This window comes from Lytechinus pictus, chromosome 12, assembly GCF_037042905.1.
Source record: "Lytechinus pictus isolate F3 Inbred chromosome 12, Lp3.0, whole genome shotgun sequence".
Taxonomy (NCBI): Eukaryota; Metazoa; Echinodermata; class Echinoidea; order Temnopleuroida; family Toxopneustidae; genus Lytechinus; species Lytechinus pictus.
This window is the reverse complement of record NC_087256.1, coordinates 8,753,073-8,767,741: the sequence shown is the minus strand read 5'-3', so window position 1 is coordinate 8,767,741 and position 14,669 is coordinate 8,753,073. Positions and strand designations below refer to the sequence as shown.

At 35.2% G+C, this 14,669-nt stretch overlaps 1 protein-coding gene and 1 long non-coding RNA gene across 3 annotated transcripts in view; both read left to right on the top strand.

Moving 5' to 3' along the window:
- The first annotated feature begins 1,309 nt into the window (after positions 1-1,309).
- LOC129272900 (uncharacterized) lies at positions 1,310-8,565 on the top strand. The gene is made up of 3 exons (XR_008585759.2): positions 1,310-1,396; positions 6,732-6,813; positions 8,327-8,565. It is a non-coding gene; the product is annotated as an uncharacterized LOC129272900 (long non-coding RNA).
- Positions 8,566-12,190: 3,625 nt separating this feature from the next.
- Positions 12,191-14,669, top strand: part of LOC129273478 (SH3 domain-binding protein 2-like) — a 33,473-nt gene continuing 30,994 nt past the window's right edge. Inside the window, exon 1 of one of the 2 annotated variants that reach the window (XM_054910519.2) lies at positions 12,191-13,519. In XM_054910519.2, coding sequence (XP_054766494.2) covers positions 13,387-13,519 — 133 coding nt within the window. In that variant the 5' untranslated portion in view covers positions 12,191-13,386. The remainder of the gene's footprint in view (positions 13,520-14,669) is intronic. The other variant, XM_054910517.2, reaches the window with a different exon arrangement.

Below are 14,669 nucleotides of genomic sequence, written 5' to 3'. Positions count from 1 at the left end.
AAATGGGACACCCTTTGAGGCGAGTCTAAGAGCTACTGGGAATTTATTTCAAAATGCTCAGTTAGGGAACAATGCTTTTGCTGTTTTTTTTATATTTCATTTGAACATTTTTACTTCATACTGTTAATTTTGAATAAATTCACCTTTACCTATCAAAGAGAAATTATCACACCTATCACCACAAAATTATTCTCCTCACAATTCCATGTGCCTAAATCTCTCATCCCAAGATGAAATTGTGTTGTCTTCTCGCTCAAGTATTTCACTTTCAGACGGATTTATGGTCAATACATAACAAATGGTTGTGTGAATCCCTAATTTGTTAAGAAAAATGATTAATTGACATTTTTACACCCATACCCGCCCTCTTACCCATCTCTCGGTCGCATTCAGATTTGGGTGTCGAAGTCCCAGTCCAATTAAACGGGGCACTTGCTGAGTCTAATTGATAGGATGAAAAAAAAACATAAAAACAATTACGAGGACAGGCAATGTAGTAATAGGCAAATATGATAATAATTATAAATAAAACTGAGGGGCTGCATAATGTGGCTGCTGATGCATAATTCAAAAATATGCGATCTAGTGAAAGTGTAGAATATTGCGAAGGGTTATGATACAATATTCAGAAAATCATTATTAATCTTCTTTTGTTTCCTTGTGTCTTTCATTTTCTCCTTCATTTTTCTTTTTTTTTCTTGGTCGTGAGGGGGGGGGGGGGTCCAGTGTCCCTAAATCTTATATTCATACGCAGGAGCGGGTCCAGGATTTTCCAAAAAGGGGGCACATATAACATTTTCCCGAGGAAAAATTTGACAAGCAATAAAAAAGGGTCTGCACTTTCAAAAGGGGGCACACTTCTGTTTTAACGGCATTTTAACATTACAAATTTGAATTGTGCCTCTCAAGGGGGGGGGGGGGCACGGGCCGGCCACCCCCCCCCCTGGATCCGCCAGTGTTCCTACGCCACAGATATTCAACTCCTCGCAAGGTTTTTAGCTCGAAACGGTAGCTCAACGCTCCTCGTTTTGTGAGAGGGGATTCCCCATAAAATTGGTTTACATCTTCAGACCGCTATTCAATTAATTTTTCATATTGCTTCCTATTTTAGTCTCCAAAGTTTCATACAGGGTTTATTATTCAACTTATTATATATTTGGTACAGATTTTTTGAAATTTGCATTATTCTAAAGGTAAGCCATATTTTTATTATAATTAGAAAAATTGAAAATTAAAAAAATCTTATTTCATAATTGAGTTTTCTTGCGCAGACTATCAATTATCCCCAACCTAAATGTTTTTCGAAATTTTTAATTTGGAATCAAGCCAAATGTTATTTTTAATAGTTCCTTTATCTGTAGTGAAAACGTTCAAAGTTCAATGGTGAATCTTTTGGGTAAGTTCCTCTTGTGTTTATTATTTTAAAATGTATCATTTGATCGTTGATAAAGTTAAACTAAATTAAAGGAACGAAAGTTGATGAGAAGCACAGACTGCAAACCGCCGCGACTGAGAACGAATCTCTGAGCTGGGAGCTGGGAGTAGCCCCCGGAGCTCGGAGCAGGGGCAGTGGCGCGGCTGCGGCGGGGCTCCCAGCAGCTAGCAGCATGGCCTGCATGACTGCATCTTTTCGTACCAGTTCAATGGCATGCCCTTGCTGCGAAAGGAGTAAAATGGAAGGAGATGAATCTAGTTGGTTTCATTTGACCTAATGCTCTAAGCTTTTAGTAGTGTTAGAATGTATGCAAACTGCATGCTGCAAATGCAATTTTCTGGAATGGACTTGACCTTAGTTTAATTAAACTAAGTTTAAAGGTCAAGTCCATTTAAAATTTCAGAAAAATGTAATTGATTGGAATCAATACAGAGAAAAATCAGACAAGCATACATAATCAAAATCGGATGTAAAATAAAAAAGTTATCATGTTATGATGGTTTGAAGTTTCGCTCTATTTTCACAAAATATATGCACAATTTTATAGTCGCATGCAAATCGATGCTGTCCTGCCCTCACTTTTTCTTTTGTTTTTTATTGTTTGAATTGCACAATATTGTACTTTTTACAGATTTGAAAATAGGACCAACTAGATTGAACCATAAAATGTTAAACAATGGTTATTCCACATTTTCAGGGAGAAATAAAACTTTGTTTCACAAGACAATGAGGAGAAAATTAGAATAAAATACAAAAGAAATAGTAAGTGATGTCATCAGTTCCCTCATTTGCATACAGATCGGGACGTGCATATAACTGTTTTATGATATTAAGCGAAACTTAAAAGTGTCATAGCTATCTTATTTACATCCGATTTTGATGAAATTTTCAGTGTTATTTTTTTTTTATGATTTCATGTAATAACATAAGAAAAAGGAAAGTGGGGGTGTGACATCATCAGCCAACCTAATGAATATTCATGACGATGTGCATATAACTGTTTTCACAAAATATTGATAAACTTTAAACTTCAATAACTTTGTTATTTGTTAACCGATTTTGATGAAATTTTCAGCATTTTGCTTTGTGAATTTTACTCTATTTAGATATAAATATTTTCAGCCCGGACTATCCCTTTAATGAAAGAAAGAGATATTCAGTATTTTTCAATATTGCATATAATTTCGATTATATAAAAATATCACCCAACACTAGTCACTGATGAGCAGCTCCTCCATCTGTGATGTGATATGAATTCCACAAAATGTTATAAGCTCAGAAAATTGAAGGTGATCATATTTGCCCAGTGGACATATCAATTATCACATGTCATCAGATAGATGATTTCATACCCCAAACTATAAGAAAAAAGTTGTATTTATCATCTTCCATGTAATTTACATGATACATGGGGGAGCAGCTTCACCAGCTTGCATATATGATGCACCGCGTAATAAGTACATGAAGGCGATCTCGCCCCCATGACACCCCAAATCAACCCTAAAATTCCCCCAAAATGCATGCTTTGGGGCGAGCATTCTTTCTAGATCCACTCCAAGATCTGTTTCAACCAATATTATTTAGAAAATCAAAATTCTAACTGCAGCAGAAGGGTAATATATACTTTTACCACACAATTACTTTTTACCCCTAAAAAGTAGCCCTTCAAATGAAAGAAATAGCCCCGAAAATTCTGGAATTGCCCCAATGTGGAAAAGAAAAATAGTCCCTAAAAATAAAAATGATTTCCTTCCCCGATATGATGTCACAAATTCAAAAAAACTTTGAAAATTCATAACTCTTATCCTTTGATGGATTTTCTTCATCCTTCACAAGTTCACAATAATTTTCTAGAATTTTTCTGGTTTTATTAAAACCGACTTCCCACCTTCCCCTTTGATGGATACACATACGGTAGATTTGTAAAAATTCAAACACACACATATATGCATGTTCAGTTTTAGACAGGGGATTAGCGGACATTCCACATATGCCCCCCCCCCCAAAAAAAAAGAAGCTGATCAACACTTGGAAACTGAGAAGATAGGCCTGATATGCATGCAATTGTAGTCCTTATGAAAGTGAAGTCTCTCAGATGAGAATATTTTTTTAAATGAATGTACATGTAATTTGTTGATATATTTAGCTTTGATACTGAAAGAATAATCACAAGTGGGACATGTTTATCTTATCGTTTCCTTAATTCCTTTTAAAACCTCATCCTTCAGAACAAACTATTTATGCGATAGCTATTATATTGTAATAGATTCCTATCCCATAATAATTAATTCAAAATATGATTAATGTTAATTATGAGAGGCCCTTGAAGGATTTTCATATGTTCGATTGGATATATTGCCTTGATAAGTGGTGTAGTAAAGCCCCTTTCACAATTGGTGGTGCGACTGCTTACAACCGTTTAGGGTTAGGGTTAGGGTTAGGGTTAACATAAACCAAAGGATCGCAAACGATCACAAAAGCAATTATGAAAGCCCCTTAAATGTAACTTTATAATGTTAAAAATACCTGTCTTAAGCCCTGGTAAATGTACAATGATATGAATTATATTAAACAATTATTCTAATAATTTTGGCAATCTTACAAATTAAAGTATATTTACTGTTAGTATATTTTTCCTAATTAACTGATTGTGCATGTATATGTTCAAATTTTAATCAGATGTTATTGTTAGCTTCGTCTTGATTGTTTCTAAAATAAAGTCCATTTGAACACATACCTTAAAAGACCCTGTCACATCGTTGCAGGCAATCACCCGCAACAAAGTTTTGAGCATACATGTTTAAAACTTATCTGTGTGCAGATCAGACTTGCGTGCTCTTCTGCAAGCAACTTTGTGTGAGATACGTGCAATATACTGTCAATGCGGGTGATCTGACCTGATGGTAGCACATAATAATGTAGTAAACCACAAGTCACATTCAAGGCTTGCACAGAACTATGTGACAGGGACTTTACAAATCCAATGACAGCATATATCAGAAAGCTACATTCTTGGCCTATATTGTATCCTGCATTTTGCTTCATGAACTGTGCTTCAGAAGTTGTTTTTAATATCAAATAAGATAAGAACCAATCAGAAAGGTTTACAACTTTACATACATTCATTCAATTTCCAATTGTATGGTTTGTATTTAAGTTTATTTTGCACTTTACTAATTCATTTATTTCTTCAGGAGATATAAGCCATTCACACAATTGAGTATAAACGATCAACTGCTAAAACTTAAATTCATTCAAATTCTACATTGCAGAATCTATTGATCTTGATTTCAAGGAAGTTCAGTCCGTCTTGTTTATGTAGACAAAATGTAAATATTGAGATGGCTGATAGCAAAGTTTGATTTTCCACACATGTTTGCTGTGTAAATTGGTATGAATGTTTTATTGTGTCAGGAGTCTGGAATGTGGGATTTTTTGAGATAATTTTGCAATAACTTGAGAATCTGTTGCTCTTGGTGACTGGCTAGTGTCATTTATTCTTTCAAGTTATGCCCCCCCCCCCTCTATACACTTCAATGCTCTCTAAAAGGTTTTTTAGTAACTCAGGTCAATTTGGCTTCGTCCTTGATAAAGCCAATTTTCATTGTACACATTTATTTTTTATTTTGTTACTCCTTGTGGGGCTTGCACTCATAGTGTAGTCCAAACTGGTCCTGAAAAATACAGGGCTAATCCCAAAACAGCCACATTGCAGTGCTAATGATGAAATGCCCAGCAAATAATTGGACTTTAAAAAGTGAATGCAAGACTTTAAGAAATAATAATCTATGGTTAACGATATAACAGGATTAGAAAAAACAATTATTGAAATCCTATTTCATTGTGCTTTAATAATATCAAGACCAAATGTTCTTTATCTATGACTCTTCACATATATAATAATCCCCATACACATTGTTTTTCTACTCAAGATTTATTACCTTTTGAAATAATTCGTAATTTTGACATGCATTATATCTTGAATGTCTTGTTCCCATTTTGACCCATTCACAAAATAAAGGCATGGAAACTAATTCGTTTTGTTATCTGCACACCATTGAAATAAAAACCACTCTTGTCCCATTGTGTGGATTTGTTATAGCACATTTATGGTCTTATTGAATCTACTCTTGTTATGTGATTATTTTACTGCATAACCAAGTTAAAAGGAGATGTGAATCAATAAGTCTTCTCTGTCTACTAGTACATTTAATTTAGATCATTTTAATGTGCATTTTAAAAGAAAGGATAAATCCGGGGGGGGGGGGGGGCACTCGACCAAAAAAGCGGTAGGGGTGTTCCGCGGGCGAGACAAAAAACGGGGGCCTTGGAGCGGGCGAATTGTAAAAAGGAGGGTCCTCGGAACGGGCTTCGGAACTACAAATGTTTGTGAAAACGGGGGTCCTTGGAACGGGTCGCCTGCGTGCGAGTGCGTATGCATCCCTATGGAACGTGCATGCAGCTAGCCCGGCGGCACGACTGACGGGCGCGCTAGCGCAGAGGCGATTGTCGGACAGCGAGCTGCGGCCGCTTTTCACCAAAATTGCGACCGGCACGGCGTACCGGAAAATATACGAAGCCCTGGAGCGGATTTTTTTTCTTCTTTTTTCTCGAGAAGAAGAAAATGCTATGCTTTGGAGCGGCTTTCTTTGTTCTTTTTCTCAATAAGACAAAAATGCTATGCCTCGGAACGGAAATTTGAGTGTAAAAATGGGGGTCCCCTCCGCGGCACATACCCACTATGCATTATATACTAAGTGCCCCCCCAGGGGATAAATATAGCCTACTTTGTTGATATAGCCATGCCCAAGTGTTAATTCTCAATATGTCAAATTCTCTACAGAACTATAGAGGAATCCGACCTTGGCAATAACATGATCAATGTAAAAGAAATAAATATTAAGAAAGCAGATCAGTGCTAGTTTGAAATAAACAAATCTCACAAGGAATGTGAAAATGAGATCATTAATAAAGACATTATGAATCTCCAATTGGCAGTTTTGTGAATTGATTTTGGTAAGAAGAGCTCTCCCGTTTATTAGGAATTCTTGATATTTTAAGAACCTGAGGGTGATAATCATCATACATGTAGCAATATGTCCCCATAAAGGGGGGGGGGGGACGGGGATCAGTAAACATTGAAAATAAGATCACATAATAGTAGAATGTTGTCTCTACTTCATAGCATCATTACTTTTGTGGCCAATTTGAAAAACTTTTTGTTTGAGTTGGATTACCCCTTTTAGTGTGTTTTCTAAGTTACATCAATCGATGGTTTTCTCTTTTCTCTGTGCAGGTAAGATGCTTATTTCCAGCCGTGAACCAAATTTCTTTGTTAAGGATAGCTCGTGGATGGGATTTCAATAAAGAAGCAAAAGGTATTTTCAAATCATTCTATGCACTCAAGTGAAAATAACATTAATTTTTTGAGCAAATTAATCATCTATTTGCTCTTCAAATAACTTTTATTGTAATATTGATGTAACTGACACTATGTAAGTGGTTTTAAGATTGCAGTATTATCTTTTTTAATGAGCGTCACTATTGTCTTTATGCCAGGATTGGAATGGGCAGTTGGCAATGATGCACTTGTAAGAGCTCAATATATATTATCAATATTGATGTCATCGAAATTTCCCTGAAAATACTTACAACTATATATATTTACTCATCACATTGGTAAATTACCTATTCATGTAATTATTATTCCAACCACCAGGTGATTGTTAATTATGATTAAAAAACAATACACATTAATTTCTACAATTTCTAATGTAAAATAATGACTAATTACTAAAATTAAGGTTATTATTCATTTGGTGTGAGTTCCAATAGTAGATTTTACAATATGAAGTATCCAAACTCACTTTGAAGATAAAATGTGAAACATTTTGATGATTTGCACCCTTCTCCGCCTGGTGGTTGATAAAGATGTTTGATATCTAAAATTAATTTTTATAAATAAAAGAAATTCCAAGCATATTTTAAAGATAAAATCTGAGACATTTTAAATATGCACCATCTCCATCAGGTTGTAGATAGAGATATACGATGTTTAAAGTTAAAGTCATTTTGAAATGTAGGTTTAGTTGTGATAACTAAACAAAAATTGACCCCAAAACTGATTAAAACTAAATATTGACTTCCATGAAAAAAGCCATATATGAGATCATCTGGTAAATTCTAATAATTGTTTCTAGTGACTTTTAGTGAAGCAATTCATATGGTCATGTATTGGACAATGCTTTACCATGGGCATCTATGCCTTCAGTTCCCTTTACAATTGTTCAGTATACAGGCCTAAAGAGAACTGATGCGAGTTACTTTTTAACCTCACCATCATACTCAACTTTGTGTGTATATATTGTTGAAATGAATAACACTATTTATTTTGAAGCTAATAATTTAACAAATTATAATATGAAGTTGTTTTCATCCATATTATTTTAAAGATAAATACCAGTTGTGGTAACGATCTCAAAATGAGTTCGAACAGAATCCAATAAAATTACCACCCAAGTTTTTGTATGTAATAAATAAAAAATATGTGCCAAATAGCTCTCTGGAAGAAAATGCGTAATTACTGAGAAATGAGCAAAATAAGTATGGAATTCCATCAAATGTTTGGTATTTTCCCAAGCAATATTAATACACTGTCCCACACATGCTATTTCTGTGTTGATGAGCATCAGAATTGTCAGTTTTGAGCTAAGATTTCATGATTTCACAAAGATAGGTTTAGATTGATGTACCAGATCTAGATATATGATAATATAGTGACAGTTAACCTTGATTTAAAAAACTTTCTCATGAAATAATTGTTTACTGCAACTACTTTCCTTTTCCTTAAAATGCAGTTAATCAGATTCAAGAATGTTTGATTGGTTACAGGGATGTAGCAGACTGGCATTGGCTGGCTAGGGTCTACATTGTGATTGCCACCTGTACAAGAGCATAAGGTTTCTAAAACCAGAAAGAGTTTTATCAGAGAGAGAGGCGACCACACTATGGCTTGGAAAACGGGTAGGGAGTCGATGATCAGCATCAACTTCCCAACAAGCCTTCACCTACAACCCCTCCAGAGAACGACATCAGAATCGTGTCTACACTCCAGGGAAGGTCTTGAAAACATCAGTAAGTAGATGTCATTAATTTGAATTTAGAGTGTTTTCAAGCAAATTCCTGTGTATTATATTTACATATACATAAAAGTGTGCCCTTACTATGACATCACTCATTTGTGTTTAATATTCTTGAGTGATTAGTTAAGCACAGTGTACTCAAAACCATGCATTAATCACATTGTTCCTCTCTTTCAAAATGATTACAAACTTCATTTACTGTCCCTTTCACGAGGTAAAAAAATTGTAATTTGAATGATGATTCCAGTGAAAAATCAAGCTAATGACGAATTTTTAGCACGTGTAAAACCAAACTAAAATCACGAACGCTATTAATCACAATCATGAATTCAAATTGGTGAATTGTGAATTCCAGTTAAGTTTCACTCAAATTATGGTACAAATTGTATGTGTGAAAGGTCCAATGATTCTAAAGACAAACTGCAGTCATCATTACTATGATGAATCAAGATTCACGTGTGAAAAGGCCCTTGGATACTACAGTTGAACCTGATTCTTCCGTGCTTCAGAATTATTAATTCAGTTAAATATTAATGTAATTTTTCAATTCTCACTCACTGTCCATGCAATCTTGTAGGTTTATTTCCAATTCGTCCAATTGCCAACTCGTCTTCTATCATTTGGTCTACCATCAGTTTGTCCACTCACCACATGGTCTACTTTCATTTAGTCTAATGCCAATCCGTCTAATAACCAGTTGGTCCAATAGCCATTTAGTCCATATACCATTTGGTCTAATTGGACTAGAGTGTTGATTGTGCAATATGAATGAAAATGAAATTAGACCAACTGGTTATTAGACAAAATGGTCGTGGACGAAATGGTGATTAGACAAAGTGGTGATTGGACCAAATGGTTGTTAGAAAAATGTTGGTGGACGGAATGGCATGAGACTAAATGAAAGTAGACCGTGTGGTGAGTGGACGAGTTGGTAGTAGAAGAATGGGCAATTTACCATCTTAATGTCTAAGGAAAAAGCGTTCGACCCCATAGCCATGATCATTGGTGGCACATGAAATTTTGAAATGCACAAATGAAAGAATCATGATTCAAGATTCAAAGCAATATTTTGCTATCATCCAGGAGCTCATTCTTGCAATTTTAGTCAAGTTCTGCTGAATTCTATATTAGGTTTTTGCAAAAAGTAGTGCAAAAATTGACCTTGTGAATATGTATCAACTTCTGAGCACATGTTCCAAGTTGTATTATAGAAGCCTTCTTTGACGTCATTATGAGCATGATTGATTGATTGATTGAGCAAAATCCTAATATGAACAATAATTGATAAGATAAACAAAAACAAATTTTAATCTTCTGATCCTTTCATAAAAGTCTTTTTGCTACAGATCAACAGGAAAAATATGTCTAATTCAACCCATATACCCAAAGATTAAAGCAATACAAACCAGCAGCTTTGTATAGCACCGACTCAAGTCCCCTACTACTCGATACTGGCCATGTTTCTTACCCATAATGCAACATTCTAAGCAGTGCAGTCTTCTTCCCAAATTATTTCCTATTTGGAGACATTCAAAAGTCAAACCATTGCGAATGAAATACATGAAGAGATTTCACACACAGGAATTGCAATAAATTAATTCTTGATATATCAGTCAAAAGTCTTTATTTTATTTACTCTTAAATGTATTATAATCATAACAATAGTAATAGTCATTTATGTAGTGCTATCAATCTAGAAATAATCTTTTTGATGGGCACTATTATCATTACCCTGGAGTATAAGCTCAAGTTGCTGTTTGTAGCACATGTGTATTCAAGGAATCAATCCTGCCAGGTCCCCATTTACCTCACATGGATGCAGCATAATGTGGGTAAATTTCTTTTTTGAAAGAAAACACATCATGGCATGAATTTGATTTTGAACCCACAAACCTTGCATTGAAAGACAAGAGTTAGAACCACTAGACCATGATGCCCTGCCTCCCTCCTAGTTATTTTGATAACTGGCACCGCCCTTTTTAAATATTTGAGCTATAGGGCCAAATTTTAGCAAAATTTACCCATCAGATTCCCACAAAGGAATTTGGTTCCATTCAGTCATACATGTAGGTGATTTCACACCTCCATGACAAGAAAAATACCTGATATCTTGTCAGAGTGAACAACGCTACTTGTACCTGTAGATAATAGATAAATTAGTACATGTATACAGTACCTCTTAAAAAATGAAAATTTTCTCCAAGTTAGCAGTGACAATTTTAAGGTCTAATTCTCAGAATATTTATAGGAAGAATGCACTTTCTTACACACAAATACACATTCCTTGATGTAGTTCCATGAATTGTGAAAACGTCTGGGGTGTGAATCTGTGAAATATATTGTTAAAGCAAAATTTGGGGCGTCAAAGATCTTGTAATGTATTTTCCAGATTGGGAAGGTGTGAAAGTTCTTTATATCTTTTATAATTCGTTCACATACACAATTTAAAACACTGAAATGGTAATGCTAATTTCTATATGTATAAAGAAAAATTATACATCTTCATTTACTGAAACATATTGGAAAGCTGTAAAAAATGCTACAATATACATAGCCATATTCTAAATCAAATTACATGTAGATACCAAATGAATGAGCTATTCCAAAATAATTTAGATTTATTGAAAAATACTAAGCTTTTTTTTGCTTGTCAAATTTTCCTCTGGAAATGTGTCCCCCCCCCCCCCCCCTTTGGCAAATCCTGGATCCGTCCCTGACTGGGATTTTGTATTTTTTCCCAAAACTCATTATGAAGTAAGCCAAATAGCTTTTCCAAAACTTTAATATTGAACACTGACTATAAACATGATACATGATGGAAAGTTATTTAAAAAAAAACACAATAACTAATAATTTGAGCATCAGTCAGTTCAAACTAGAACTTGTCAAAGAAAATGAATGCTCTGATCAATCTTAAATTTATTTGTATTTGACATTGCTTTATTTGAGTTTCGAGATTTTTATCTTAACAGGCTATTATAGAAGCCATAGTTCATGTTTGTACACATAACTATCTTTAAGTTTTAAAAATCATTTTTGCATGTACTGTATATGTAGACTTGATCATAAATTATCGGCCTTTAACTTTACATACATGTACAGGTTGTATGTACAAGTAAAAGATAAAAATTGAATTAGATTTCACTTAGTTTCTATGATGCTAATTAAAGCACTTGTGGTTTTTATGCAGCTCAAATTGTATGTGAGAGATTTTTGTCTCATTTTACAGTTTCATCTTTTGCTTTTTAAGTCATTGCCTCCTGGAAACGGATGGTTGCTGTTCAAAGCATATGGTAATCACAGAATTGTGAAGTCAGTGTGTTAATGAAGATCAATGCACAGAGCTATACTTTCAGTGTTGGGGTCTTCTGTATGCCTGTATCTCAGTTTCTTCCAATTCACATATCATTAATGAGTAATTCTTGATTGGAAAACACTTGACCATATCCTGAATTTGTGACTAATGTATGTCTAATCAAAGTTTTAACGACCTTAATAATATCTAATTCAAAAGATATCAGTGAGGAGGAAGAAAATGATCGCTGGGTTGTTGAAATACAGTATGTAGGTGGGGTTTTCCCACTAGGACAGGTCTCATAAAACCTTGGACCTTGATATCACGATGAAATTTTGAACTGTACTTCCTGTGTATAAATTGGCATTCCTTTTCCATTATACATGCATGCAGCTGGATTATTTTATTCAATGTTCCTGGAGGTGTATTATCTATTAATATTGTATCCCGGTAGTTTATACATGGATGAGTGCAAGTTCATGGAGACCACATGGAAGTAGGGTGATATATCTGTATATCGCCTGTAAAGCAAAGTACCTGTTGAATAGTTTGATATATATTACAAATGGGATGTATTCAAATTTGATTTTTTTGTGAGGAATCGACCTGTGGAAATTCCTTTGTATGGGGATTTTATCTTCTCCCAGTTCATCATGCACCAGAGATGATCTGAGATTGATTGCTGTTAGAACATGTGAAGTTTCATGTGGCAGCTGAAAGAGGCGTAAAAGGTGACACGGGACCTTCCATCGTATCAGGGGTCACAACCGGGTGTTTGCTGGTTTTGATAATTGCTTCAGGTTCACAGTTGATCTGTGTACTGCCGTATGAAGAGGTTAGCACGTTTATGGATATCCTTCTTCTGAGCAATTAGACTGGTTTTGAATACTATGATGGACAATTTTGTTGGATTTTAGTATCTAAGAGTAAGAACAATCTCTGCTCTTACATGTAGATGGAACTTTCTACTCCCTGTAAAACTCATGTTTTGTGTACATTGAAGAAACAGATCAGCTAGTGAACTATTATAGAACAAAATCACTTAGATGTCTCATCAACTTATGTCAAGTGCATCGAGAACAAAGTACTGTCTGTTGTCATGTGACATCATCAGTTTTGCTAATTTCGATCAAGTGATTGACATTTTTTTTCCAACATTGCAAGTTTCAATTCACCTGACTTTATAATAACCAAGATTGGATACTTATTGCGCGATATAATCTCAACTACATGTACTGTAGGAACTGATACCTCTGTATCCAAAGTCCTCCATGGTCTATACTGAAGAGCAAAGACCCTCTAAAAGGCTCTCCAAAGCTTGATAATTTTTAAAACATTTAATATCTCCACAAGTTCTTGAGGATCACATATTTTGCAAGCGGAAGCGAGGATGCATGGAGGTTGGTTTTGTTCTGACTAATAATGGAACTGTTAGATAAATGAAGTGATTTTGTGATGGATCATATTGTCATGTCTTCCTGTCTGCCATGAACCTGGATGGCTGAAGACGGAAAATGGAGCAAGGTTATTATTTAGATCTAGATCCCGATCAAGGGGACGACGTGGAAGATGAACCAAAGTGCGATCCACCCTACGTGAATGCGGAGATCCAAGGATCATCAACGATGGATATACTCAAGAGAACAAGTATGACGCAGTAGTAATATTAGTTTAATAGTAGTAGAAGTAGTAGTAGTAGTAGTAGAAGTAGTAGTAGAAACCTATCTAGTTGTATAAAGTAGATTAAGTAGAGGTAGTGGTAGTGGTAGTAGCAGTAGTAAGTCAAAAAGTGGAAGAAGAAAAGAGTAGTAGAAGAAGAAGTGGTGGTGGTGATACTTGTAGTCACATGTGTAAATACATGATGTACATGATGTCATACTATTCAAGGGGGGGTCAACTATTGTGTCACCCCCCCCCCCCCAGCCCTGAAGAATAGGTTTGCTGCTTGATTATGCCAGTGCTTGTAATGAAGGTGGTGGTATAGTAATGGTTGTAGTATAAGTATTAGTAGAAGTACTAGTAGTAAATATTAGTCCTAGTAGTAGTAATAAAGGTGGTAGGAGTAGTAGATGATCAGACATAGTGGTATAAGAAATAGTCATTATAATAATAATAGGAAGAAGTACGTAGCAGTAGAAGTAGTGCCGTGGTAGCAACAGTGTGTAGAAGAGGCTGGGGGGTGAAGAAGGAGGAGAAGACAAAGGAGGAAGAGGAGAAGAAGAAGTGCAAGAGGAAGAAGACAAAGGAGGAGAAGAAGGAGAAGGTCTAAGCAGAAAGGAGATGAAGGAGGAGGAGGAGAAGAAGAAGGAGGAGGAAATGTAGAAGATAAAGGGAAAGAACAAGGCAGTGGGGGCTGATTAGGAGGAGTATGAGGATTGGGAGTAGAAAAAATAAAAAATTATTAAGAAGAAGCCTAGCAGGGAAAGAGGAAGACAGTAAGGGGTTTGGAGTGGCAGAAGTAATTGTAGAAGTAATAGGCTTTATTGGATAATATTTAGCACAGGCATAGTGGCATACATATATTAAAGACAGAAGCTATCAAGCTTGGTAGAAACCATCAGATCGATTGATCATCCCAACAAACCATACCTGCCACATGGTCCAAAGGGCAATGGCTTTGTTTAATACTGTGCTGTAATTCATTTAATCAATAGATAATCAGACAATTTTGAACTTGCTCTCATGTTTATTTTGTTTCTAAAAGCCATCTTTGTTTTGATTACCAGTGCAAACATTGGGATACACGTAATTTGGCGTGACTCAGATCAATAGTAATTTGTATTTCAAATGACAAGTT